Source organism: Podarcis melisellensis, assembly GCF_964234715.1.
Source record: "Podarcis melisellensis genome assembly, chromosome: 3".
In the NCBI taxonomy this organism is placed as follows: Eukaryota; Metazoa; Chordata; class Lepidosauria; order Squamata; family Lacertidae; genus Podarcis; species Podarcis melisellensis.
The window spans coordinates 42817655-42844934 of NC_138530.1; the positions used below are offsets into that span (position 1 = coordinate 42817655).

Sequence of the window (27280 nt, forward strand, 5' to 3'; positions counted from 1 at the left end):
GAGGATTCTCAAAAGGGGGTTACCTTAATCAAGCAAAAGGGAGGAGAAGGGAGAAGCGGAGAGGAGCCCAGTGGAAGACAGACGCAGCAAGAGGCGTCTCAGCCGGAACGGAGAAAAGGGGGTGGAGTCGTCAGCCTCTCGGAGGGAGCAGGATTAGGAGAGAACAGAGAAAGGGGGTTGGAGCAAGGTGTTCAGCCGGAAAGGGTGGAGAGCAGAACAAGGGGTGGTGTAGCGGTCGAAAGAAAGGTCAGCAGCAACGTACGCGCGCCAAGTTCAAACGTAGAGGCGCGCGGAAGTGGAGAGAGCTCAGGGGAGGAGCCCGGCCCTAAAGCCAGAAGGAGGGGGGAAGAGGCGGCAGAGGATTCAGCCTCAGGCGAGTCACGGAGAGAGGGAACCCAGGGGGGCAGGAAGACCCTGCGGAAAAGAAAGGAGAGGAAGAGGTGGTCTAGAGCCAGGCTATTAAGTTGGTGTGGAAGAGGGGAGGAGTCAGAGGGGACTTCAGCGGTCTAACGTGACAGACGTACGGCCACGATGCTGAACTGTACGAGAAGCAGAAATCTTCAATAAGCTTTTCCTGTAAATAAACTGCAACGGAGTGAGGTCTCTCGTGAGCTGGGACCCGTCCTGGGTGGCCGTGACAGTAAGTCCCCTCTCAGAAAGCAAAAAATTTTTTTTGCGAAGCTCACGAACGGGAGCAGCCATGAGCGCTGAGGAGCAGCTGGTTGCACTGCGGGATCAGGTTACCGCTCTCACATCGGCAGTCATTGCTTCGCAGAAGAAGAATGACGACTTGGAGAAGACGTGCCAGGATTTGCAGGCAAGGTGGGAACACGCGGACAGGGCGGGGGCCCCAGGTTCCAGAGCGGAGGGCATTGCGCTTGGACGGAGGGGGGGTGCCCTGGTTCCGCATTTTAATGGCAACTTGCAAGACTATCCCAATTTCAGAGCGGACGTCGTATATGCACTGCATTTACTCCGTCACGATTTTAAAGATGAGGAGGAGAAAGTGGGGTTCATTGTTTCGCACCTGCATGGGGAGGCCAGGGCTTGGCTACGCAATCTGTGGCGCGAAGATGGACCGGCCCGTCGCAATTCAACTGCGTTCATCAAAGCGATGGATTCTTGTTTTCAATCCTCTGTGGATGTGGACATTGCGCGCCGTCAAATGCACGGGCTGGGGCAGGGGAAAGCGACTGTGCGCCAATACCACTCTAAATTTTTTGCATTGCTCACCGCCTTAGATTGGCCAAAGGACAGTAAGCCGGTCAGAGATCTTTTTTGGGAGGGATTGAGCCCCCCCATCAAGGATGAGATCGCTAGGGGGGACAGACCCCAGACCCTAGAAGACGTGGTGCAACGGGCTTTAGCTATTGGAATTCGACATGAGGGACGTCCGTGGCACGAGGAGGACGGGTCCCAAGCGCGTGCGCAAGCGAGGACTCTCCCTTTTGTGCACAGGGATTTCAGCCGTGCGCACCCCTCGCCAATGGGGAAGGACAGCGAGGAGCCAATGGAGATTGGTGGTGCTAGGGCTCAGAAGCCATCCCAGAGCCCTGTCCCTGGTGCAGCCAAAGCGAAGCCTCCTAGAGGAACCAGGAAGTGTTACATCTGTGACAGTGCGCACCATATGGCGAAAGAGTGCCCCCAGAGGCTCCAGAAGCACACTGCAGCACTGGCAACTGTAACAGCAGAGGTGCAACCAGGGGAGCAGCTTCGGGGAAACGACAGTGCCTGGCTGGAAGCAGAGCTACTGGGGCTCAGCCAGGCGGATCTGTAGACAAGCCCCCAGCATCACTGCAGAGCGTGGACCCTTTACCTCCCAGACCGGCAGTTCTGCTCACAGCAACACTCCAGTTGCCTGATGGGAGACTCCTCGAGGTTCCAATAACGATCGATTCGGGAAGCAACGCCGACTTCGTGGGACTGCAGTTCGTTAAGCAGCACAACATGGCGCTCCTGCCTGCAACGACGCCTCTAACCGTGGTCACGGTAGACGGCAGGAAGTTGCTGGGGGGGCAAGTGGTGCAGCAAACCCCTCCCATGATGATGCAGATTGGCAACCATCGAGAACTTATTAGTTTCAATGTCACCCACTTATCGGACACACCCATCGTGTTAGGCATGAGTTGGCTGGAGAGGCACAGTCCCGCGGTTGCGTGGTACCAGCGGCAGATCACCTTTTGTTCATCGTATTGTGCTCAGCATTGCTTTCAGACCGATCAGGGAGGAGAAGCCGAGCAGCAGTTGCATCTGGGTATGGTGCAAACAGTGCCTCACAAGTACCAGGACTTCTTGGAGGTTTTCTGTGAGAAGGAAGCTGACAAGTTGCCGCCTCACAGACCTTACGACTGCGCGATTGATTTAGTGCCAGGGGCGCAACTGCCTGCTGCCAAGCTGTACTCCATGTCGGAAGACGAGATGCAAGAGCTTCGGGAGTTCATAGACCATAACCTCAAGCGAGGTTTCATCCAGGAATCTAAAGCAGCGGGTGGCAGCCCTGTGTTCTTTGTGAAGAAGAAAAACACGCCCCAAAAAAGGCTTATAGTGGATTACAGGTTCATAAACAGCTTGACTAAGCCCAAAGCTTTCCCCATGCCCAAGATTGACGACCTTTTAGCGACCGTCAGGAGGGGCAAGATTTTCACCAAGCTGGACCTACGTGGAGCTTACAATCTCATCCGCATCCGGAAAGGAGATGAGTGGAAGACCGCCATGTTCACCCCTCTGGGCACATACGAATACAGAGTCATGCCTTTCGGTCTCCAAAATGGCAGCCACGTTTTTCAAGCATTTATGCACCACGTGCTAGCAGGTCTCCTCTACAAGAAGTGTGTCTGCTTTCTCGACGATATCCTGATTTTCTCGGAATCGTCGGAGGATCACGATAAGGACGTGAGGGAGGTCCTGCAGAGGCTGAAGGACCACAGGCTGTACGCCAAGTTGGAAAAATGCCAGTTTGATGTCAGAGAGGTTGATTTCCTTGGCTACAAGTTGTCCGACGAGGGACTGGCCATGGACAGGGCTAAGGTTCAAGCGCTGTTGGACTGGAAAAGCCCTCGAAATCGGAAAGAGGTCCAGAGGTTCATCGGCTTTGCCAATTTTTACCGCAAGTTTATTAAAGGTTTTGCGAACGCGACGGCGGCTATCACTGACACCCTCAGTTCCAAGAAGAGGAAGTTCGTCTGGACCGAACAAGCGGAGCGGTCCTTCCGGACGCTTAAAGGTCTTTTCGCCTCCGAAGAGCAGCTGCTCCACGTGAATCCCGGCAGACCCATGCGGGTAGAGACCGATGCGTCAGACAGAGCGGTTGGGGCCGTTCTTTTGCAAGAGGATTCGCAAGGCAACTGGAGACCGGGTGCGTTCTACTCCCGGAAGCTCAGCAAGACGGAGCGCAATTATACCATATGGGACAGGGAGTTGTTGGCCATTCATGCAGCTTTCAAAGCGTGGCGACACTTCTTAATAGGAGCCAAGCACACGGTGCAAGTCCGCACGGATCACAAGAACTTAGAGTATTGGCGGACGGCTAAGTTACAGACCCAGCGACACATGCGCTGGGCGGAGTTCTTTGCGGATTTCGACTTCAAAATAGAATACATCCCAGGAGACTCCAATGTTATTGCAGACGCGCTGTCCCGAAAGCCGCAATACTTGGAGGAAGCAGCTCCAATCGCAGCAAAGCACATTTTCGCACCGCAGGCGTGGACGTGCGCTACCATCGCAGTCGACCTGGACGCGGTGCGACGCGCGTTGCAAAGGGATCAGTTTGCACAGTCCAAGATGGAGGAGCTACGCGGAGGGTCGCGAGACAACGATGAGTTCCAATTGCAAGATGGACTTTTGACTCGTAAGGGTGCCCTTTACGTGCCCACCGACGATCTTCGAGCCAAGGTTCTGCAACAATTGCATGACGCCCCTAGTGCAGGCCATTTCGGCAAAGAGAAGACGATGGAGTTGGTGGCTAGAGACTTTTGGTGGCCCCAGATGAGAGGAGAGGTGGCGGACTACGTCGCCAGGTGTGATATCTGCCAGAGGTCCAAACCAGTGCACCAGAAGCAGGCGGGATTGCTAGAACCGCTGGAGACACCGCAGCAACCGTGGGAGAGGGTAGCGTTGGACTTTGTTACGGACCTGCCCAGCTCCAGAGGTAAGACGGCGGTGTTAGTGGTGGTGGACTTGTTCACCAAGATGGCGCATTTCATCCCTTGTGCCAAGGTGGCGACGGCAGAACAGACCGCAAAGCTCTTCATCGATCACGTCTTCAGAGTGCATGGACTTCCGCAGTCCGTCTTGTCCGACAGGGGGCGCCAGTTTGTTTCCACTTTCTGGCGAAAGCTTCTGGGCATCTTGCACGTCAAAATCAACCTGACATCGGCGAGACATCCACAAACCAACGGTCAAGCGGAGAGGGTCAACGCGATCATGCAGCAGTACCTGCGGTGCTACGCCAACCAGCGACCTGCGGCGTGGGTGGACTATCTGCCGATGGCTGAATTCGCCTACAACAACACGAAACACGCATCCACCGGGGTGACGCCTTTCTTCGCGAACAATGGCCGTCATCCCAGAACCTTCCCGAGATTTGCGGCACCAGGAGGGGGGGGGGCCTCAAGATGCCGACCAGTTTGCAGCGGAGTTGCAAGAGGTGCACGAGGAGCTGCGGAGACATTTGGAGCTGGCAAAACAGGCGTATAAGGTGCAGGCCGATAAGCACAGGAGGGCGGGAGAGGACATCCAGATTGGGGACTGGGTGTGGTTAGCGGCCCACGCGATGCCGGCCAGGTCATTGGCCAAGAAGAAGTTAGGACACAGGCAGCTAGGGCCATATCAAGTTGAGGCTAAGATCAATCCGGTGGCTTTTCGTCTAGCCCTTCCGGAGGGTTCCAGGGTGCACCCGGTCTTTCATAGGTCGGTGCTCACTCCCTACAAAACCCCACACAGGTTTCAAGAGTCAGGAGCACTCCCAGAGCCACGTAGGAGGGCGCCTGAGGGGGGGGAATCGCCAAGACCGGAACCTCTTAACGAGGTCACAGAGATACTGGACTCGAGATGGGGGGAGGAGGGAGTTGAATATTTTCTAGCCAGGGAAGGCACTCCGGCCTCTGCCAATAGCTGGGTGCCGGGTTACGCGTTGGACGAACCCCTGTTGAAGGAGGAGTTCCATGCACTTTTTCCGCACAAGCCCATGCCCGAGGAGTATTTTGATGATTGGCTTTTCACGCCCACTTTGTCAGACAGCACGTTCGAGGGTTTCTCCTCACCCGAGGGCCATACGCCCGAAACAAGCCCGACCAGGGATCCGAGACTGGGGGGGGAGGAGACAGGCCCTTGTTGGTGGGTGGATCAGCCAAGGGAGGCATGGAGTCAGAGATGGATGGTAGGTCCTTGGCAGGCAGCGCCAGGAGAAGCAGTGATGGAGGAAGAGACTGTGAGGTCTGTGGGTGAGGAACCCGAGTTCGAACACACATATACGGAGATGACAGAGGAGAACGTTGAAGTGGACAACTTGTATCCTGAACCGACCCCGGAAGAACCACGTTTTCCTCAACCTGCACCCGGCGAGCGGGAGGGGGGAAGGGGGGGCTTCGAGGGGGGGATGGATGTCAGGGTTTCTGGGAGAGAGGAGGAGATGACAGAGGAGACGGAGAGCGAGTGGGAGGAGGGGCAGAAGGATGAGGAAGAAGATGACGGAATTCTGAGGGAATCCACGAGTCTGAGCAGCGAGTCAGAGGATTCTCAAAAGGGGGTTACCTTAATCAAGCAAAAGGGAGGAGAAGGGAGAAGCGGAGAGGAGCCCAGTGGAAGACAGACGCAGCAAGAGGCGTCTCAGCCGGAACGGAGAAAAGGGGGTGGAGTCGTCAGCCTCTCGGAGGGAGCAGGATTAGGAGAGAACAGAGAAAGGGGGTTGGAGCAAGGTGTTCAGCCGGAAAGGGTGGAGAGCAGAACAAGGGGTGGTGTAGCGGTCGAAAGAAAGGTCAGCAGCAACGTACGCGCGCCAAGTTCAAACGTAGAGGCGCGCGGAAGTGGAGAGAGCTCAGGGGAGGAGCCCGGCCCTAAAGCCAGAAGGAGGGGGGAAGAGGCGGCAGAGGATTCAGCCTCAGGCGAGTCACGGAGAGAGGGAACCCAGGGGGGCAGGAAGACCCTGCGGAAAAGAAAGGAGAGGAAGAGGTGGTCTAGAGCCAGGCTATTAAGTTGGTGTGGAAGAGGGGAGGAGTCAGAGGGGACTTCAGCGGTCTAACGTGACAGACGTACGGCCACGATGCTGAACTGTACGAGAAGCAGAAATCTTCAATAAGCTTTTCCTGTAAATAAACTGCAACGGAGTGAGGTCTCTCGTGAGCTGGGACCCGTCCTGGGTGGCCGTGACAATACTGCATTTCTGTAACATCACATGTGGCCACAATGTGGAGTCCATAATGTGACGATACTATGTGTCAATATTAATCGCAGCTTACGCTATTAATTCAAGGAGCTCATATTTTAGGTTTGATTCTGCTAACGTAGACAGGAAGTACCAGATTATGGAACGAAGCAATAGGGTCTCATTCTCTCTGTTCAGCTGCTTAGTAAGAAGTAGTAGTATTTGTCATACAAATACACATAAAAACTATTTCATTTAAGGCAACAACCATGAAGAGAATCACAGCAAATTTTGGGTGCACTGAAAAGTGAGACAAAGAAAACATGCATGTGATAAATCATGTGGTCCTGCCACATGACAAGACTGTAAGTAATGCCATAAGCATAATAATACCATAAGGGTGTGATTTAAGGGCATATGGTGGCAACCACCCTGGTGCAGCTAATCAGATCCAATCAGACCCAGTTCTGCCTGGATGGGAGATTTTCTTGAAAGCGGACTGTTGATTTTGTTAGATAAATAAAAAACAGAGATCCACAGTTCACTGTGACCCATTTAGCTATTGACGGGAAGATAAAAAACTAAGATCAACACTCTATAATATTCTGCTGTCACAGCAGGTACCATTTGTAAATCCATCCCATACATTGGGGTGGAATCCAATGGGAGAGCTAATCAAATTCATCTTTTCCTGGAAACACAATGAGAAAACAAGCTTTGAATCTGTCTAGCCTGAAAGTTCTAGGCTTATTTCAATTAACAAATGAACAAGATGGGGGCATGGGGGAGGAATAATTCTAGAACTACTGATGTAACACATATTGCAGCTACACCTAGCAGACCACTTATTCACCACCTTCAGCTATCTTGTTAAATCATTTTAAACAACCAGTTAAAGTTCCTATTTAGAATTTCTTGTCTTACAAGTATTTTCCTTTATTGCCACTTTTTAAAAATGCAATGTTACTTGCATATATCCAGCTGCTGTGGATTTCTGGCATACAGAAATCTGTGCATTGGACCGGCGTGAATGCGAACCTCCAGAAAGCCATTCTGCATTCAAGGCAAAAAGCTTGAGCTTTTGTAATTCTTTTTTAACATTCCAGAATAGTTTTCAAACACCGTTGTATCTCTTTTACAGGAAAACATGTGGCTTTATATATCAATCATGTTATTAAAAAAATAAATCATTTCTTGCATATGGAAATAAATAAATTCCTTCTAAGACATCAGTTCTCACAGGTCAAATTCCAAGATGAAGTAATCCATAAAAGTGCCAATGAAAATTCATATACCTTTATGGAACCACTGGTATGTCATTTTATTCAGGATGCAACTGTAACCTACTCTGGGCAGCTAGCCGAGAATATTTTTCATCCTAACCTAAGCTCGAAGGTCTTCTGCTATTTATCAAGACCTTGTGTCAGCAGTGGCGCCTGTGGAAGCTACACAAGAGTACAATCTTAAAATTAATATTTCAAAAGAGGCATCACATTGAGTTGAATAGGGTAAAGGGGCATGGGCTTGCTGTCCCAGTCACATGCCTGCTGGCTATTAAGCCTACTCAAAGTGTAGCAGTCCTATAGATCCCCTCCCCCGTTTTACATTTTTTAAATGGGCCTACACATCTCTGATCAGTTTGGTATCTGTGGGGCAGGGAACTCATAGTAGCATACTGGCACATAGCCTACTCCCCCCCTCCACCCCCAGAAAAAAGCTTGGCCTGAGCGTCAGTAAAATGTATTGGATATTTTTTTTCTGGTTTTACATGTCAAACGACGCAAGTCAAAGGTTACAGATTAATGAAAAAGAGATTCAAGTATTTTCACTGTGGAAAAAAGCCAAACAACAACAAAAGGAACAATGAAAGAGGTGTATAAAATTATGGTGGTGAAAGTGGAGAGAAATTTATCTTATAGTATTAGAACTCAGGATCACTCAATGAATTTAATGGGAAGGAGACTCAGGACGGACAAAAGAAGGTACTTTGATGGCAGATCATTAACATATGGCATTTATTGCCACAGGATGCGACTAGGTAGGAGGGTGGGGCAGGGAAAAATTCCGTTCAGTTTGCATTTAAAGGCAAACTTATGTAATTAGCACTTTCTGGAACACTCTTAGACAAATATATGGAGGATAAGGCAATCCATGGCTACTACTCATGATGTCTGCATGTGTCGCTTCTTGGATGTGAAACAGCATTCCAGAATACCAAATAACAAACAGTGAGAGAAGGCTATTGTACATTTCATACCCTGTTTTGGATTCCCTGAAAGTATCTGACTAACCACTGTTGGAAATAGGATCCTAGATCAGATTAGATTAGATTAACTTTTTGGTATGATCCAACAGGGATCTTCTTCTTCTTCTTCTTCTTCTTCTTCTTCTTCTTCTTCTTCTTCTTCTTCTTCTTGTCTTATATTCTGAACACCAGAAATAATGACTATACACATAGTGAAAATGGCAACATAAATATTTATAAATGTGATCTAAGCTATGGATCAGTCTTTACCTTCAGTCTAAGCAAGGTTACCAAATTTTAGACGATTAATTACACACTTCTCTTTGTTCATTATGGAGACAGAATTAAACCCCAAGGACTTCAGAAGTTATTTTTCTTTCTGCACTGGAAAGCACAGTTCCAGGTTTACCACACTTGGTGATATATAATCAAAGCAGCTAATCCATGTGCCGGCAGGCTTCTCCAAATATCTATGGGAAAGAAACACATTCAGCTTTCAACCAGACTGCCAGAAACATGTTCATCTGCGGACTTGGAATTCTACTTATTCCTAGCAGCTTAATGACATGGCAACAATAAATTTATTATATTGTTTTGCACTACCATGTTAATTTAATATTAAAAGTTAACCTGCTATTAATATTTTTCACATTATAGGAATGGCTTGTGGTGGCCTTTATTTCAGAGAATGCAGCCCAGGACTTGAAAAATAGGACTGTAAATCACCCTGTGATCTTGGGGTGAAGGATGGGATATAAATTTAATAGATAAAAATAATTTAGAGAATTATAACATGCTTTGAGGTAATGTGTATTCATTTGCACCCTGGTGCACTATGACTTTTTCCAGTCAACCACGATGTCTTCCCATTCATTTCACTGGGGTAAGTCAATTCCCAAGTTCATTCTTTTACTTTTTTTTTTAAACTCTTTTTATTGAGTTCTTGAAAACTACATCGAAAAGCAAAAAACGCACAAACATTTAAAAGATAGAAGATAGATTCTTTTACAAATTCAGATTGTCCCCCTCCATTTAAACCAATAGTGATCACCTGTCAGGGACGTGGCTGAATTGAATGCCTGTGAAGAGCCAGACTCTATAGATGAAGGAATGCCAGTACAGAGGAAGACAGAGTCCGACTCTGGAGATGAGCAGGAGTGGGTTAGCCTAGCCCCCTTCATCTAGAGTTCCCAGAGGAGGAAAGCTTGCAAACAGAGGGAGGGGAGGAGATAGATGGCATTGAGGAGAAAGGCAGCATTTACAGGCTTCTTCTTTTGATAGCCGGGGGGGGGGAGTTAACCCACCTTCTCCCCAAACTAGAAGAGCTGAAAGGGTTAAAATGCAATGGAAGTACAAGAGAGGAAGGACTGGACTCTGGCACCTTTCATGCTGTGAAAGGGGCAGAGATTCAGAGTGACCAACATGTAGCAATGGCAGCAGGCTCAGAGCCTCCGTCTGGATGTAAATTGTAAATAAACATACATAAAACTGCCAGAGACTCATTAATTCTTATCAGAGATTGCTTGCCTGCCTGAGATCATTACATCACCACAAACGCAAGAGAATTTGGCACAACTGACCACAGCCAAATCTTATTTGTAGTAGCTCTCCCTAAAGGAAGCCTGTTTGTTGCCAACTTTTCATTGCAAATATAGTTGCCCTGCCCTAGTCACTTGGGCAGCACCAATTACTGAGCAATATAATATATTACTGTATCTGTTTTGAATGTGTTGTGTAATATTATTATAATATTCTTTACTTGCTTGTAAATTGCTTCAGAATTATTATTTTTTAGTGATAAGCAATGTTAAAATTAAATAAACCTAACCTAAAGCACACATGTAAATGGGATTTACAGTCAATGAGATTTAATCCTGGGTAAGTGCATATAGGACTGCAGCCTTAATCACTTCATAAAGGCACATACTTCATAAAGAGAACATAAATTGTGCCCCAGTGACGACAATCCATGATAAAAAGCATTAAAAAAATATTTTCTTTTCTTTCCATTCAGCCTGATACACTCCAACCCTTTTAAGTACTCTTGTACTCTGAACACCTTCTAAAATGGCGGCACAAGGTCACTGTTTATTGCATTTCAATTACCACAGAACAAATAAAATGCCAACTTAATTAGAGCACTGCCTTTTATCTTTCAAAAAGAATCAGGCAGACAGAAAATTGTGTTCATTCTGGAATTCATTCATTGGCAATAAGCTTCTTTCAAGTGATACTTGTTACAGGCAATGGCTGACATACACCTGTAAACGTCAATATGAGAATTCTGAAAACTTGTACATAGATAATTACCTCGCAAATAATCACCACCAAAATCCCCTCTGCTTTATGGGCTATTTACTAATGCAAATATGTTTAGGCAGTTTGAGCTGATCGTTTGGGCCTAATCACAAAATCTCTTAGCGCATCAAACACATCTACAGAGACTAGAGTTCCTGGAAACTGAACAAAATGAGAAGGAAAATTTAAAAGAAGTAAATCAATGTTGTTCCCTTACTGGAAAGGCAATGTTGGAGGAGATCTTTTTACTGCAAGTTGACTAGTTACCATGGCCACTAGGTGAGGGATGTTTACTTGAAGCAAATAAAAGGACAATGAAAGAGTCTTTAATGTTCTTAGCCCCTTGCCTCTACACACACACACAAACACACACACTTACAGTACATTTGTTGGGAAAGGTGACAGTATGCCAACCACATAATCAGAAAAGGAATTGTGAATGAAGACAGGAAAAGAGCCCAATTACACATGGCATTTTAATGAGCAGGGATGGGGTAGAGATCCCCTGATACAAATCTGCCTCCCCCCACAAGCTGCTATTAGCAACAGAGTGGAAAACATACAGGCATAACAAGGTTGTGGCTAACAGCAACTCCTGCTGGTGTAGTTTGTTTGTTTATATTAGAGATTTCTTCATTTACAAAAATTCGTGCATTGTCTCTTTTTTCAAGTTGTGTTTTCTACAGATCAGTTTCATTTGTTGTGAGACATTAGTGTTGCATGCAGTGTTAGGTTAGGAAGGAAAGAGAGGGAAAGGGGGAGGGTGGGTGGTGAGTGGGGTGGGGTCAGGTGGCAATGCTTCTATTTTACTTAGTGTATGTGTGGGGGTTTGGGTCAGCATCACTTGTGTGGGTTCTCTTACTATTCACTTGTTGTATTTCCATGGTGGTGAGAGAGTTTGGGGGTTGCTTAGGATGTGGTTGGTTGCCTTTGGTTGGCTGTAGTGAGTCGTGTGTGTGTGTTTCTGTTTCTGTGTGTCTGGATCAGGTTAGCCAGATTGATTCGTAGGCTGTCATACCATTGGTCCATGCTTACTCTTGACAGGTCTCTCCAGTGTCTGGCTATTGTGGATTTTGGGGCATTCCCATCACATATGGAGGTATGTGCTTGTGGAAGTGCATCCTTTGTAGCATTTTGGTGAAGCTTCTGGGCATATTAGCACTAGTTTCCGTGGTGTTAGGTACCATCTGTAAGTGAGTCTCAGAGTGAATTCTTTTTTTTTTTTTCGCTGAGGGAGATTTAGATCACATTCTGGTCCATTGGTGGCAGGGTTATTTATGTCAGAGAATTATGGCTGATCTTCCTTGTTCTATTACATGGGTTCCTTTCTTTGGGTTCCAAACCAAATTAGTTGGGAGACTAGCTTAAATGAGATCACTCCTTAAGAGCCAGTGGTCAGTTTGAATGTCATTGTAAACCATTTAACCATACCCTCCAATACATTGAGGCAAAAAACCAAGATGCCCATGAGATCACAGTTCTATGACTGGAAATGTTTCACATGCATAGTGGAAAATGCCAGTGTTTGTGCAGTGCCATTCTCCAGCCTTGTAATGAGTACAAAGATACACACGCTAGGGTCAAGTGTGCATAAAATTTCATATAAATGAAGATAATATACAAAACTCCACTATATATAGTAGCTGATTTGCAAAAATCTGTATATTAGGTGAAATTGCAAATAGAGGTGCGTATTTTAGGAGAAATTCTCCCTGAAATGCTCCTGAACTTTCCTGAGGGCTTCTTTTAAAGAAGTTGCACGCTGATGTGGAAATGTGGAGAACAGACTTTATGATTGGAAAAATGAGAAATAGAGAACAACCAAAATTGACAAATTTAGCCATCCCTAGATAATACATAGAAACCAATACTACTTAAGCCCTTAAAAGCTATTTACTTCAATGAGACTTATAGACTACAATCCTATACATTTTTATCTGGGAGCTCACTGGGATTTACTTCTGAGTAAACATGCATAGGATTGCACTGTGAAAAAACTTGTTTTTGTGTTGCACCTCTGATATTGGAAGATATCAAGTTGCCAGTTCCTCACAGTCTTTCCAATTGTGTATAAAGTTCACTCAGGAAAAACCCTGTGCACAGTGTACCGGTATATAAAGAATACACCATGAAAAACAGTAGATTGATTTCCTCTCCACACCGCATCATAATCCCGTCACAGACTACCATCAGCACAAATACCTCTTGATAACTATAATTAGCTTCCTCCTCCTCCTCTGGTTGGGTCAATTGAAGTTTAATTAAAAGTATCTGCAGAAAGAAGCAGAGTTAATGCTGCTCACTATCGCTTATTCAGGGCAACCTACACTCAAATAGCTGCTCAATGGCTCATAGCACTTTTCAAAATTCATAAGCAGTGCCAGTGTATGTTATAATGAGAATGTGCAGATAATGAGTAAGTGTACTTCCAGTACAATTATCTTAGCTGCTCGGTCTTGCATTCAGCTAATGGTCAGGTATTTGAGGTCCAAAGTGATAGGTTTCAGGTCAAAGGTTTAAGTAAACATACGTCACCTGAACGGGCAGGGGGACAGAATCAAATCATATTATAGGCTAATCAGGATATTAATGTTGATTATGGTAGTCTGAATATTTGTTTCTTTCAGTAGATCAATACCCTGCCCCTCCCCCAAGTGATTAATCTGTTAAGGAATTTCCAGGTGTCTCCTATAAACACTCTGTGCATTGTAGATTATTTTGGATCTTGTTCTAAGCTAAGTTTCACACTAGGTTCACTTGAAAACTGACTGTGCCTTTGGGGACTCACTGGAAAATTGAGAGTATGCAGTAGGCACCAGAATCATAGCATTAGTAAGAACTTTATGTATTTGCTTTTATCCTGCCTTTTCCATAAACTATTTAAAGGAATTAAAGATCTTAAGCGAATTGTAATAACATAAAGCAATAAATTAAAATAAACAACAAAAGAAGAAGGCATGCAAAACTACAAATTTTCCTGTATTAAAATGCTTGGATGCATAAAGCGGCTTTTGCTTGGTGCTTCCAAAGGTTTAATACGCAAATGGGTCGTTGAGGTACCACAAATAAATTCTGGCAACAGGGTTTAGGGTGGTGTGTGTTTTTTAAACAATCATTTCCCCCCAGAAAGAGGGAAGTGGCATTTTGATGACAATAACACTCTGTAGGCACTCCAAAAGCTTGCATGAGAAGCACTGATCCCACTATAAATACCTGACCAGAAGCACCGTGGAGCTCATAAGAGCTTTTTTGTACCAGGCACATGTTCTGGGGGAGGTCTTTCAAGAACAGAGCAGGTCCAACCCTTGGTCAACACCCACCTAACTAGGGGTGCCCAAAGAGGGTCTCCCTGCAAAATCTCAAGGGACTCCCCAGATTTCCAGTTCCTTGCTCCATATCCAAATGGAGTACAAGAGACTGAAACATGCAGAATATGGTGGTGGAATGTATAAATTTGGTACCGATCAAACAGTTTGCCAACAAATCTTCAGAAAAAGTTTCATTGCTTTAATTTCTCTACCATGGAGAACAATGGAGGGGCTGGAGTAAATAGGCTAAAAGAACTAAAAAGCCCTAAATGGCCTTGGTCCTATATACCTGAAAGAGTGTCTCCACCCCCATCATTCAGCCCGGACACTGAGGTCCAGTGCCGAGGGCCTTCTGGCGGTTCCCTCCCTGCGGGAGGTTACAGGGAACCAGGCGGAGGGCCTTCTCGGTAGTGGCGCCTGCCCTGTGGAATGCCCTCCCATCAGATGCCAAGGAAATAAGCAACAATTCTACTTTTAAAAGGCATCTGAAGGCAGCCCTGTTTAGGGAAGCTTTTAATGTTTAATGCTGTGTTGTGTTTTTGGTATTCAATTGGGAGCCATCCAGAGTGGCTGGGGAAACCCAGCCAGATGGGTGGGAATATAAATATATTATTATTATTATTATTCATGTGTCAAAAGCTGATCAAGCGGCAGTGTTGCAGAAATTGCAGTTCATAACCACTGTCCCTCTTTTTCACAACTGAGGAAATAGCATCCGCTCACCATCATATGCTGAGTATTGCTAAAACACACAATATATTTTCTGTCCGTTGAGAACCGATACATACAACTGCACTTTATAAGATAGAGCTGCGAAAACAAGATGAGCATATTTGCTTTGCATAGCACAGCTATGTGCTATACATTTAGTCAATACATGTGCTCTAATCCCAGCATCCTACAGAGATCAATCCTAAATGGTTCTCAGGGGAACTTGAATATTAAGTTTCAGCCTGGGAAAGGATCTTCCTCTCTAGTTCTCTTATGTGCAAGAAAGAAAGAAATCAACATTTCTTGGAGATTGTATGTGGAAACACTTAACAGTTGCTAGCTTGGAAAATAAGCTGGAAGTTCTATTATTTATTTACAGAAAAAAAATTCTGATCCCTCCTTCTATTGTTTATGTCATCTATTGCAAAATACATGATACAAGAAAATTAATGACTGATGTAGTAAGCCTCAAAGAATCATGCAACTCATTTTTAAATGGTTGTTTCTCAAATAGCAGCTCCCACCTGCTGCACCATTGTTCAAAAAGCAGCTGCTGGTGCTGCCTGAGGGGAGGGGGCACAATTGTTCAAAGGATAAAAATGGGCACTAGATGTAAACAAACATTGAGAAGCCTGTAAGTATATTGCGCCAAAAGATTTAACCCAAGCACAAAGCATGCATAATGGGACAGGATGTCGTCCTGAAATATAAAATGTTACACCCCATGTTACAAGTGACCACAACCATCTTCATTATCAGGGAATGTGAAACTATTCCAAAACAAAGGAATATCTAGGTCAGAGACAAGCTTATGTGGAACCAACTTTGGTGGGGAAAGGGCGTGTCTGGATGAATGAACAGAGTGATATCCAATTGAACTTTGTGCTGGGTAGAGTCATTTACATTAATGGCCCTAACTTAGTAATGTTCATTCATTTCAATGGGTCTACTCTGAGTAAATTTAGCTAAATACCACCCATATTGATTGAAGAAGTCCATCTCTGAGACTGGGTTTAGGTCTTTTTCTTTGTTCCCAAACACATAATTTTCATCTTCTTGGCTTGCTAATCCATGCAGGAAATCAGACTTCTGGATATTCATTCTACTGCAACTTAAAATATAATCAATGTCATTTGCAATACTAATTTGATCCCCTTGCTGTTAAGAACAGGCTTTCAGATAGTACTGATATATCAAAGGTGGCAGAGCTTTATATCTGTTGGGGTTTAGCAAAGGGGGAAATGAATCCAATCTTCTGGCAATCAAAATAGAAAACCTGAAGTCCTACATAGGGCTAACCGCAATGCTTTGTGCCAGGGACCTATATTTGATATCTCCCTTTAATTCCAGTACAGGGATATAAAGGAATCTGGAGGACTGAAATCCTGGAAGTTTTTCAACATCTGTGTACTAACTGAACAGGCATTATCATGGTGCTGCAAGGAGCCTTCATCTCTTGAACCTCTCATTGATTTATTAAATTTAAATCTGATTTCTTTGGACTGGGATCTGACAATCCTTTTTGAGGAAAAGTAATCAAGGAGGAGGAAGAGAGCAATGCTGTTGGCCAAGTAACTTGTTGTAAATCCAAGTAACTTGTTGTAAACAGCTGGAGTGCAATTCCTGAAGACTATGTATCTGTTATAATGCCATTCCTCAGAGGCTGGTAAACACTGATTGGCCTGCTCTGCATTCACTTCCCCTGTACATGCCACCAGCAAAACATAGGCTAGATGTGGGTGAGGCTGGATGGATCCAGTTGGACAAACAACATATTGCAATTGTGCAGGCAAGTTTCTAGATCAGATCCGGCGCCAGCATAGAAAGAAGAATAGAAAAGAAACTCAAATGATTTGGCAGCATGCAGTGATTTTCAGACTTCGGTGTCATCTTTGTGTTTCTCCAGCCATGCAGTGTGCACATAATTGGCTGTAAACAAAGGCACAAAAAGGAAACGTTCAATGTAAGCCACAATTAGCATTTGCCGTTGAGGCTTGTGAGCTCACTGGCTTGTATTTGTGCTGAACAACATGACACATGACCCCTTGGTGGAGGGCAGGGGAGAACAAGGACAGAGTCAAGTGGACATTGAGGGGCATTCCACAAAAATCAAAGGCAAAATACAGGACTAGTACATGGGCTAAATAAATCTCAGTCATGAAATCAAGATGGAGATACTACTAGCTCCCCAACACTCACATGTCAAGCCAAATTAATTCTTCACTTCCGATTGAAATCTAATGAGCTGTCTAATAAATGGAATACTGAACAAAAAGGCTGAAACTGCTGTTATCAGAGAAGTGAACATTGGAAATCAGCACACCCAGACAAGTATTGTGCCAGTTTAAGATTGGCAACCAAGATAGGATAGTTTGATTTAGAGCCCAGCTCTTGAAGGTTGAAATGTCTGCTGACCATGACAATGGTTCTACATCATCACTAGTATCATCACTCTAAGTACACTTTGTAAAAAGAAAGTCCCACTGAACTGAGTAGAAATTACTTCTATGTAGACATACTGAACAACAGGTTGAAAGACAATTACAGATTGTGCATAAGGCTTTGTGCCATTCCACTGCCTTCCTCCACCTGAAAATTCATTAGTTTCCCCTATTCTAAAGGGTCCAGGAAGGAAAATTCAGTTTCAGATCTAATGCTTGCAAGCATCACTTGTCGTACAGGTTATTTGAATGTGGAGCTTGCTCTGATTCAATGCCACTGCTATCTATCTATCTATCTATCTATCATCTATCTATCTATTTATGAAAATTGTATTTTATGAAGTCTACAATATTCTGCATCCATGGACTATTTGTCAACCCGTCTTCCTCTTAAGCCATCATTACTAATACTGAGCATCTCTTATGTTCTGCTTTTAGCAGGTTTCTCTGTGTCTACATGGCCTTAGTACCCATTATCTCAGTGGGCAACTTACTGAAATAAGTTTGTTGCTTTTACTGATGTACTCACAGAGGTTGCTAGATGGCAAGATGCTGTGCTGTATGTGATCCAGTGGTGATGGAAACATAACACATCAATTGCTAAGGACAGCTGCTTTCTGGGATCATATCAGATTCTCAATTGCAGCCACAAAACAAACAGAATAACTGAGGTTATTTTCTCCAGCCTCCACCTTTCCCACCAAAACCAGGGCATCTGCATAGCTACAAAGCTTAGAAAAGTTCCCATTGGTGCCAACAGAAACTTCCCCCCTAAGTCTCATACTTATATGTGTGGAGAGGTGATGGGGGGGGGGTAGGCTGTGACTAAGGACAAGAGGGAGAGTTCTCCATTGCCTCTGTACTAGAGATCCTGAATGCTCTCACAGCTGTACTGTAATTTAATAGACAAAAAAGGCTGCACCTCACACATGAAATGTAATGTGTGGTTTGAACCTGACAGGCAAAGTTATCCAGGTTTGCAGCAGAAGTCTTTCCTAGTTCTCTTGCATTGGAGAGATTGAACTCAATGGTTTATGAATTCAATGCCTGTTTTCTCCCATTGTCCTTTAGGCTCTCCCCAAGAGCTTCTACAAGTGTATTAAAAGTGCTACTCCCAAACAGAAATCAGGCAATTGCTACTATTTCACCCATCCACTCAGTCTGCATTCTCAACATGAAGAATTAATTGTGTGTCAATGGTTCTAGTACTGCAAACTTTTCCATTCCATCTTATTACTGCTTGATCTTATGTAAAACACGTGAAGAAAGCCTGGTCCCTGAAAAATCACATATATAATTGAAGAAGGGCTTTATGAATTTACCACAATATTTAAATGTCTGCTTTTTGACAAAACATACTATAGCATCACAGCACTACAAGATCTTTACATGTTTATAAGTGTTATAACAAATACAAAGAGGCAAAGGGAAAAAGCTAGATTCTGCTGTAAATTAAGAGAGGAATTGTTTCCATGAACATCTGGGATGAATGTAAGCAACCTCCTCACTGCTTAAACAAAGAGCTGGCACAAGGAGAAAGGAAGAGATCTGTTTCCATTTAGAACATTGTTCCTTCCTTGGAGCTGAGGTATTATATTAAATAATACAATTTTCTGTGTGTAGATGGGGATTGTAGTATAGAAGTTTTTTTAAAAGAAATCTTTATACATTGGATTTTAGAGGTACATGAATCTAAAAGATGAATCCATTCCAGAATATCTTCTTTCTCCTAAACTATTAAGTCAGATGTTTGTGATATCTTCAAATCTTCCATCTTAGAAGCCCAAGGCACAAAACAGGGTAAATTGATCTCTAGAATCATGGCAGAATTGTGACTTCTCATTTCCAACTACTATAGAATTAAAATAATTTTGTGCTCTGATCCGTATAAGATACAAAACAGAGAGATATAGTATGGCTTCAGTGAAGAGGCTTCAGCTTGAAATTTGGATCTCTTCTATCATTCCTCTCCCATGATCAGGCTATAGATCTGGTCTGCATGTTATTGTTCCAGATCAGAAAGGCACTTCTCTTATCTTACTCATGAACAATATCACTAGGAAGCACACATGAAATTAACACTTCTATGTTCCCAAGTTCTGATGGTCCCATGGGCAGTCTTGGAACAAATAAATCACCATGCATTGTGATCAACACACAAGGTAGAGTTGCTTACAAGTTTGCAGCCCAACCAGCACTGCATGGAAGCTATTCCTATGAACTGGCACCTTCAGATAGGAGCTTTACCCAGAAACTGATACAACTTTTACAAGCATGATATACTTTTTTTAAGCCATTATGACTGCTGTGGAGATAGCTCTCATGTTCATACATGTTCAGTGTCTCCATTAAACCCAGGCCTGCATGCTCCAAGGAGCCATCAGTGTTATGTTTGATTTGGCCGCTTGAGTAACATGAAGGCTGCAAGAAGTACCGGTACATTTTTGGACACAATTCTCACTAATCTCATGTGTTAAAATGAATTAAATATAAATGATCAAATACAAATCCCATCAAAAAATTGAAAAAAGTTAAGGATTAAAAGTAAACACATTTAACAACATTTACTTACTTACTTATCACTGATAACAAACCAGGAAACTCACAAAAGAAAAACTGATTGCATTTATGAACCAAAAAGCAACAATGGCCATAGTGAAAGACAGAATTAAAACGCCTACAATGAGACAAGGGCAAAGCAAAACAAGGAAATAATTAGAATAATCCAACAGAGATGAAAATCAAAGCACAAACTGGCAACTACAAGCAAAGGAGGCATCTAAAGATTAAGAAGCTGAAAGAAACAGACCTCAGCAATGGAAGAAATTAGGAGATAAAACAGAAAGGGAAGAATCAAAAAGCAAACCAAATGTCTAGCACAAGAAGATGAGGAAAGAAGAAAGCCCAGCAACAAGCAATGAAATGAATGAGGGAGAGGCAGAGTGGAACAGGACGCAGGAGGGGAAAAATATAAAATACTATTTTTAACTAAGTTAAATTTAATTTGAGAAAATGAGTTAGATTAACTTGGAACATTATATGCCAAAAAACCAGGGTGGAATGGAATACCCTTTCCTCAAGCATTTTAGAAGCCTTTCAAAATGAGCTTTATATGTAAGCAGATCACTAATCCAACTGTTTAACTATTATGTGAAACAGCAACTGTTCTCAGCCTATCTGAAAATCTGATACTTTCTGCCCTAGACACCTCTCAAACAAACTAGACTTAGGCCACATGGAATGGCTTAATCCTATTGACTCAGGTGGGGTCATCTTATCAGTTAGCTCTTCTCACAGGTGAACAAAGCAAATTTTAGTGGAGGCCTTTGCCCCCAGATTCCCATCATTTATGTTGACTGAGCTTTGTCAATTCTGTTTTTGCCCATCCTCAAACAAACAAACACATGTGTGTGAAGTCTTGCATTGCAGCTATATAAACTAGCAATTTGGTGTTTCCCTTATAGCAGTAAGGCTACTCTGGAGCTGACAGCATGCTTTGCAGATGATAACCTAGACTGATAGATGCTCATACTTTATTGCCTGCTAGAAAAAAAGTTGTTGAAAAACATATGTACATAAGCATTTTGGGGCACTCACTGCAGTACACTCCACACCAAGTGGCTCTTAGCATGCTAGCCAAGATAAATATCTACTAGCCAAGACAAATATCTAACTGCTGTCCATGCCTCAACTCTTCCTCTCCACATCAAGTTGCTTATTTGCTTATTTATATCCTATATTTCCTCATAGGGCATCATAAATCGGGTTAGGTTTTTTTTCCCTACCCTTGGTGGGGAAGATTAAGCAACAGATAAGTTACTTGGCACCAGTAGTGGCTCAAATGGGGGACAGATTTTCAAAACTAATATTCTGACACCAGTATTGCTGCTGCTCACACGGGTCCAGGGTGGGTGTGGAAGGTGGCTGTGAGATTTGGGGCTGCACAGCAACAGCGGCAAGGGTGCCAGATTGGCTCTGCTAGCATGCCAGAGCACCCACTACCTCATTCCTGCTCCATCCCCAACTAGGTTATGTTAGGCAAACAACTCTGTGGTTGTGCCCAATTGCATTCAGGAGATAGTTTGATGCATCTGATGAAGTGGACTGCAGTAGACAGTTACTCTGTCCAGCCACTTCTGAGCTTTGTTTAAATGGGAAATTGATGCAGCTTCATAATTTCCATAGCCCTTGTTCTACATGGTATGACTGTATACGGATATCTTCTTGTCCTGTCCTGAGAGCCAGTGTGGTGTAGTGGTTAAGAGCGGTAGACTTGTAATCTTGGGAACCGGGTTCGCGTCTCCGCTCCTCCACATGCAGCTGCTGGGTGACCTTGGGCCAGTCACACTTCTTTGAAGTCTCTCAGCCTCACTCACCTCACAGAGTGTTTGTTGTGGGGGAGGAAGGGAAAGGAGAATGTTAGGCACTTCGAGACTCCTTCAGGTAATGATAAAGCGGAATATCAAATCCAAACTCTTCTCTTCTGCTGTTTCCTGTGGAAGGTAGTGTTGTAATCATGCCACTGGTCCCTGCTATCTTCCATATATTAGCCCACACCCATTCATATATTTCTCTGAATGTGTGCCCTGTCACTACTGCCCATTCAGAGTACCATTCAGTCGAGTTGTTTCTACGCATGTAGCCATGAAGTGCATCTTCTAATGTGGAAGGCTGATGAAGTAGAAGGTGTGGGGCCTGTAATCACCACTGTGATTCCTCAAACGTCCCCTCCCACTATCCAGTATAAGCAATTCTACCACTGTTCCCCCATCCTGTTCTCTTTCTCCTGCCCCCCTGCTTGCTATTAAAAAAAAATGCTGCTGCTAATTTGATGGTGATGGCGGCAGTCTTTCTGTCTCCGACTCCTCTCTGCCTTACATGGAGGAATGACATTCACTTTGAAGAGCCCCGCCAGGGTCACATGGGTGGCAGCAGTACCTGAATGGGTGAGCCAACTGGCAAGATCAGTGAGCTCAAGGTTGCTAATCTGCCACCCGCTACATCTGACACCTAAGGCAAATTTGCCCGATGGAAGCGCCAGCCGTCACTTAAATGTTTGTATAGGATTTTTGTCTTTCTCTTTTGTATTTCCAATCAGTCAGTTCATTTTCACTGATTATGAAGATGAACAGTCAATAACATCAGTCTCTTGTCTCACTGAAATTTTATTGTTCCAGGAAGCAATGCCTTCTGGAGAACTATTTGACTGGATTTAGAGTCCAGTGATTTCCTTTACAAAATGAGCATCACAAGTCAATAGATACAAAGACTTATTATCCCATAAACTGTGGTATGTTGCAGAGCCAGCTATGTATTCAAACAGCATGGCCATTTTACCATTCCCTCAGCATACTGTGGTCTTGTTATAAAGCAAAACCATACTGGATAGACATATACCCTTGAGCCAAACTGAAAGCAACTAGACATATGTTAAATTTCTCAAAGTTACACAGAGGTTCCTTTACAGTTTCAAGTGGCCATCAGTGTTTATGTTTACCCACTAATTGCTGGGGGAAGGTTGTCTGAATGAATTGCTGTCTTAAGAAAACACTAGTTCTTTTAGCAGTCTTGTAACAGTACTCAGCCGACATGGCAGATCTTGGCTGGAATTTAGAAAAAGAAAGAAAGACTCTACAGCTGTGCTTTAACTACTGTCTTATTCAGTAATTTTCAAAATGGGAAAGGCATTATCAGATGAAAGGATTACAATTCAGATTTTACAGGTGTAAACTGTAAGGTTTAGTACTTTTTACACTGGACCCACATGAGCTTTTGAATCTGTGACTGCCTAGTGGTGGACAAAACAGAGACAACTCCAGATGTCTTTATCAATGCAGATACACAAAAGCATCAATATATTTTATATGGTCAACATATCAGCATATAAAACCATCTATGTATCATTTGCTTAATTTTTAGTATGCAAATATCAATGTGGTCAGAGGTGATTTGTATAATTAACTGAGCCATGACTGCACAAAGAATCAGATTAATGCTCTTAATTTTCATTTTTACAATCCTGAGAGGTAACATTTAACACCTAAGCTCCATGATTAGCAGGTGACTCGGGAGTCTTCAATTTTGCAGACAAGCATCTTCTACAGATGTATTTGTAGAATTGGGGAAATAGACTAGAATAGTGTTTATTGCATTAGCCTATCAACCATACCAGCAGACTTGGGGGAATATTTTTTTAAAAAACCCTCTCTAGTCACTTTAAAATTTGTCCTGTACAATCCAGAACTTGATGTTATTAGGACTAGTATGCCTAGCTTGACAAAGCAAGGTTATTTATTCTACACTCATATAAGTAGATCCTACTGATAATTGTGAGAAATTGAAATATGACATGGATACAGTCATAACAGTTCCACCTATTATGGCTGCTGAAAACAGCACAGCCAGAAATGCAGAAATTGCTCCCAGCTGCTAGGCTGTGTTATCTCTTCCTGCATAGTCTAGTTTCTCCATGCGGATACTGGAACATGCATGGCTGAGGATAGGCTGTGGCCACTCGTGTACAAGAGAAAGTGACCATGTGGTAGAGTTTCAGTGCTTAATAAAAAACAGACTCCCTTTTTCACAGACTCATGTGAAATCGCCTGAAAACTTTTCAACATTCCTTTTAAATTTATTATCCTCCAGGAGCCTCGTGAACAAACACCCTCTTGTGTAGCATCCATTCATTTCAGCAGGTTGGCGACATTGGTAGGAAGGAATCACTTGGCTGGTATACTCAGCAGCATATGCAGAGCAGAAGTTCCCAGGGCATTGTAACTGAGAATCATCAGGCCAGGTGGGGCAACTGGAGGAAAATCATGAACCGCAGCCACTCCAGCATCTTTCAAAAGCAGGAGTGGTATATTTTAATGCCCACACCCAAATAACATGTGAATTGATCAGTTGAAAGAATTCTGCTCTTGGTGGCTGGAAAATTGTTCATGAGAAGCTAATTTTATTTCTGAGTATTATTCTAGATAAGTTGTTGTCACAATAATATCACGGTTCTGCTTAAGCCCAGAGATGCTTATCAGTTAAGGCAGGTGGGGCTGACCTGTTTTTCTATATTTCTTCAGAATACAGAAGGGCCACATGCCAGTTGTGGGCAAGGCCAAAGCCAGCAGTAGTGGGAGGGACAGAGCCAAAAGTGGGCAGGGCCACCTCATTTTCTTTCTCTTTCTACTAACTTCTCTTTGTTTTTGACACCCCTCACTTCTCTTCTTCTATACCTAGCAGGCTGCCATGGAAAAACAGATCATTATTGTAGAAGGCTTATGAAAGTTGGCCCAGGGTTGCATAATATTAGGCCAACAGTTGCCTGCCCCAAACTTAAAGGGAGGGAGCTGGACTAGGGCATGCATTGTGCCCTAAACATATTGAGGTATGCAGGGCTTTTTTCTGGGGGAATGCAGGGGTACGCATACCCCTAAACATTTTGTGAATCTAAGTTTGGCCTCATTGAGGAGCAGTAGTTCAATACGAGTAGGAAAATGAGAGTACCCCTAAACAATTTTTATAGGGAAAAAAGCACTGAAGGTATGTTTTCAAGAATTCAGTTCCAGGAAATCAATGGAACTACTCCAGTGTAAGCACTTAGCAGAATGAGTACAATGGCTTGGCAGTCATTTCAATAATTTTAGGCTGAATACAAAGGGATAAGATTCAGTATTCATTAAGTTCAGAAAATTCCCTGCATGTTGTCCAACATCTTGTCTAACATGCAAAATGCAAAATCTAAGCTTAAAGACCTGTAAACAATTTCAAGTTACTTGCTGCCAATGCACATTGTCTCTGTTTGCCCTGAAGGAGCAGAAGGCTTATTTACATGACTTGGCTCACGCCTAAGTAAATATCAAAGCTAAAGCTCTAACCAACACTTATGAAGCATTTTTCTTTTTTTAAGTTAACATTACTTGATGGTGGGTTAACTTGAAGTTATTGATTCAATCTAGTCAAGAAAATTAGGAGACAATAGCTGTTTATTTCTCTAGTCCTTTCTCCAATAAAATGATGAATTCCACAAAAGGCTTTAATGTACAACATAAGTCTCTAATTTGGTGTAATACAGTTTCCCTTTTTAAAAACTGCTGAATGCCCAATGCTATAATTAAAATTAAAGCCATATTCAACTGCTAGAGGGTCAGTTAAAAAAAATCAAACCTACCATTTTTACTCTGAAAAGCCTGAAAACAGACATCTTTCAGACTGACAAAAGACACTCTGTCTGCTAGCCCTGAAATGGGCTTTAGAAATAGCAGAGTGTTATACAGGAGTTGTTAATTTTCTCCCACACACATTCCAATGGATCCTCCCCCCCATCTTATTATGTCGTATATTGTGAATTTAAATGTAGTTCATTAAGAGAGAGAGAAAGTGAAGAGAGTCCAAAAATTACCCCTATTTCTTAATGAAAGTTTGACAAGTCATCCCACAATTTTGCCATTGGATGTAGTTTTTTCAATGAAATACTGTTAGGATATGCATTCTTTGGAGAGCAAGAAACCAAAAGATTTGCCTAAGCCTTATTTAGCCGAGCCATCTTGTCCCTCCTACTGTTCAATGTTCACATTCAGCCTCTTATCAAAACACCGATAGGTTAATTTATTTACGTATTTCTATGCCGCCATATCATAAAATATCATGGCGGTGTGCAGCTATAAAACATAAAACACAATTTAAAACAATAAAAATATATAATTAAAGTGCCCAGTTAATCAATGTTAACATCTGTGTATGCCTTGTTAGCATAAAAAGGCCTTCAAGAGACGTTTGAAAGTCAAAAGGATGCCTGCCAACTCTCTGCTGGAAGAGTGTTCCACAGTATGGGACTGGTGGTACTAAATGCCCAACTTCTAGTGGAGCCCAGTTCAGTCTCCGTAGCATGGGGAATAAATAGTATAGTATCTTCATTGTATAGACTCATCTCTTACCCCAGCCTCCCTCATTTTAACTAACCCAAGACCAGCCAGCTCTGTACTTGACTAGCATCCATATAACCCTCAGTTGTAAACAATTGTGTGTGTGCTTCAGTGTTTGTTTGTTTATTTGTTTGATGATTCACTGTCTTTCAGATTCTTTGAAAGAGAATCTCAAGTCTCTTCACCAGATGCCAGAACTATGTGTTCAACAATGAATGGCAGCCCCACATCTCCTCCAGTCTCCTCGGAAATGATTAGTAGATGTGACGTCATTTCCTGCCCTGCAAACATCTTCCAGTTGGGTGGTATTCAACTGAGTGGACCCATTGACATTGTTGGATCTAACTTAAGTCATGTTTGGTGCTTTTTTCAGGGGGTACTCAAGGATAAGCAGTACCGGCACCCCTTTTCACTACTCTGAGTGTAACGTCATTGACTACCACCCATGAAGTGTAGCAGAGCAGAGGAAATGGCAAATCTGGGCTGAGGATACTCATGCCCCGAGTCTTTGGCATAAAGTTCCTTGCCAGGTGCTTCATGCAGAGCTGCAGAGAACAAGCAAACTTCCATCTTACCTGGCAAAAAAGGAAGCTGCCACTGAGGTGCCTGTTGACGTGTCACTGGCAACACAGGTGCTTTGGGAAGCAGGTAAGCTGTACAAGGAGGGTTTATCGGCATTGTAGCGGTTCAGTGCAGCTTCAGTCAATCCCTCTCGGCCAGTCTCGGTCATCAACTGGGAAATCTAAAGGGGGGAAAAGGTACAGGCTCATTGGGTGCTATTTCACCTGACCACTACATGTTTTGGAAGGCAGGGAGAAGAGTATCGCATTCAGCACACTTCTGTGACCTTTTAAATGCATTTATTGGCTCTGCAATCCAGTTCTGTGGCACTTTGGCTAAGACTTTACCTCATTTCCATTAAAAGTAATGAGATAAAATAACCCCCTGACATTGAAAGTTTCCTTTATGGCTCTGGAGTTCCTTCTGTTTGGAGGAGA

At 43.6% G+C, this 27280-nt stretch overlaps 1 protein-coding gene across 4 annotated transcripts in view; it reads right to left on the reverse strand.

Annotated features, from left to right (window-relative positions):
* Nucleotides 1-27280, reverse strand: part of KIF26B (kinesin family member 26B) — a 270354-nt gene that overhangs the window by 128977 nt on the left and 114097 nt on the right. For all 4 annotated transcript variants that reach the window (XM_081905777.1, XM_081905776.1, XM_081905778.1 and 1 more), the window contains one exon: nucleotides 26858-27024. In XM_081905777.1, the coding sequence (XP_081761903.1) occupies nucleotides 26858-27024 (167 nt within the window). The remainder of the gene's footprint in view (nucleotides 1-26857; nucleotides 27025-27280) is intronic.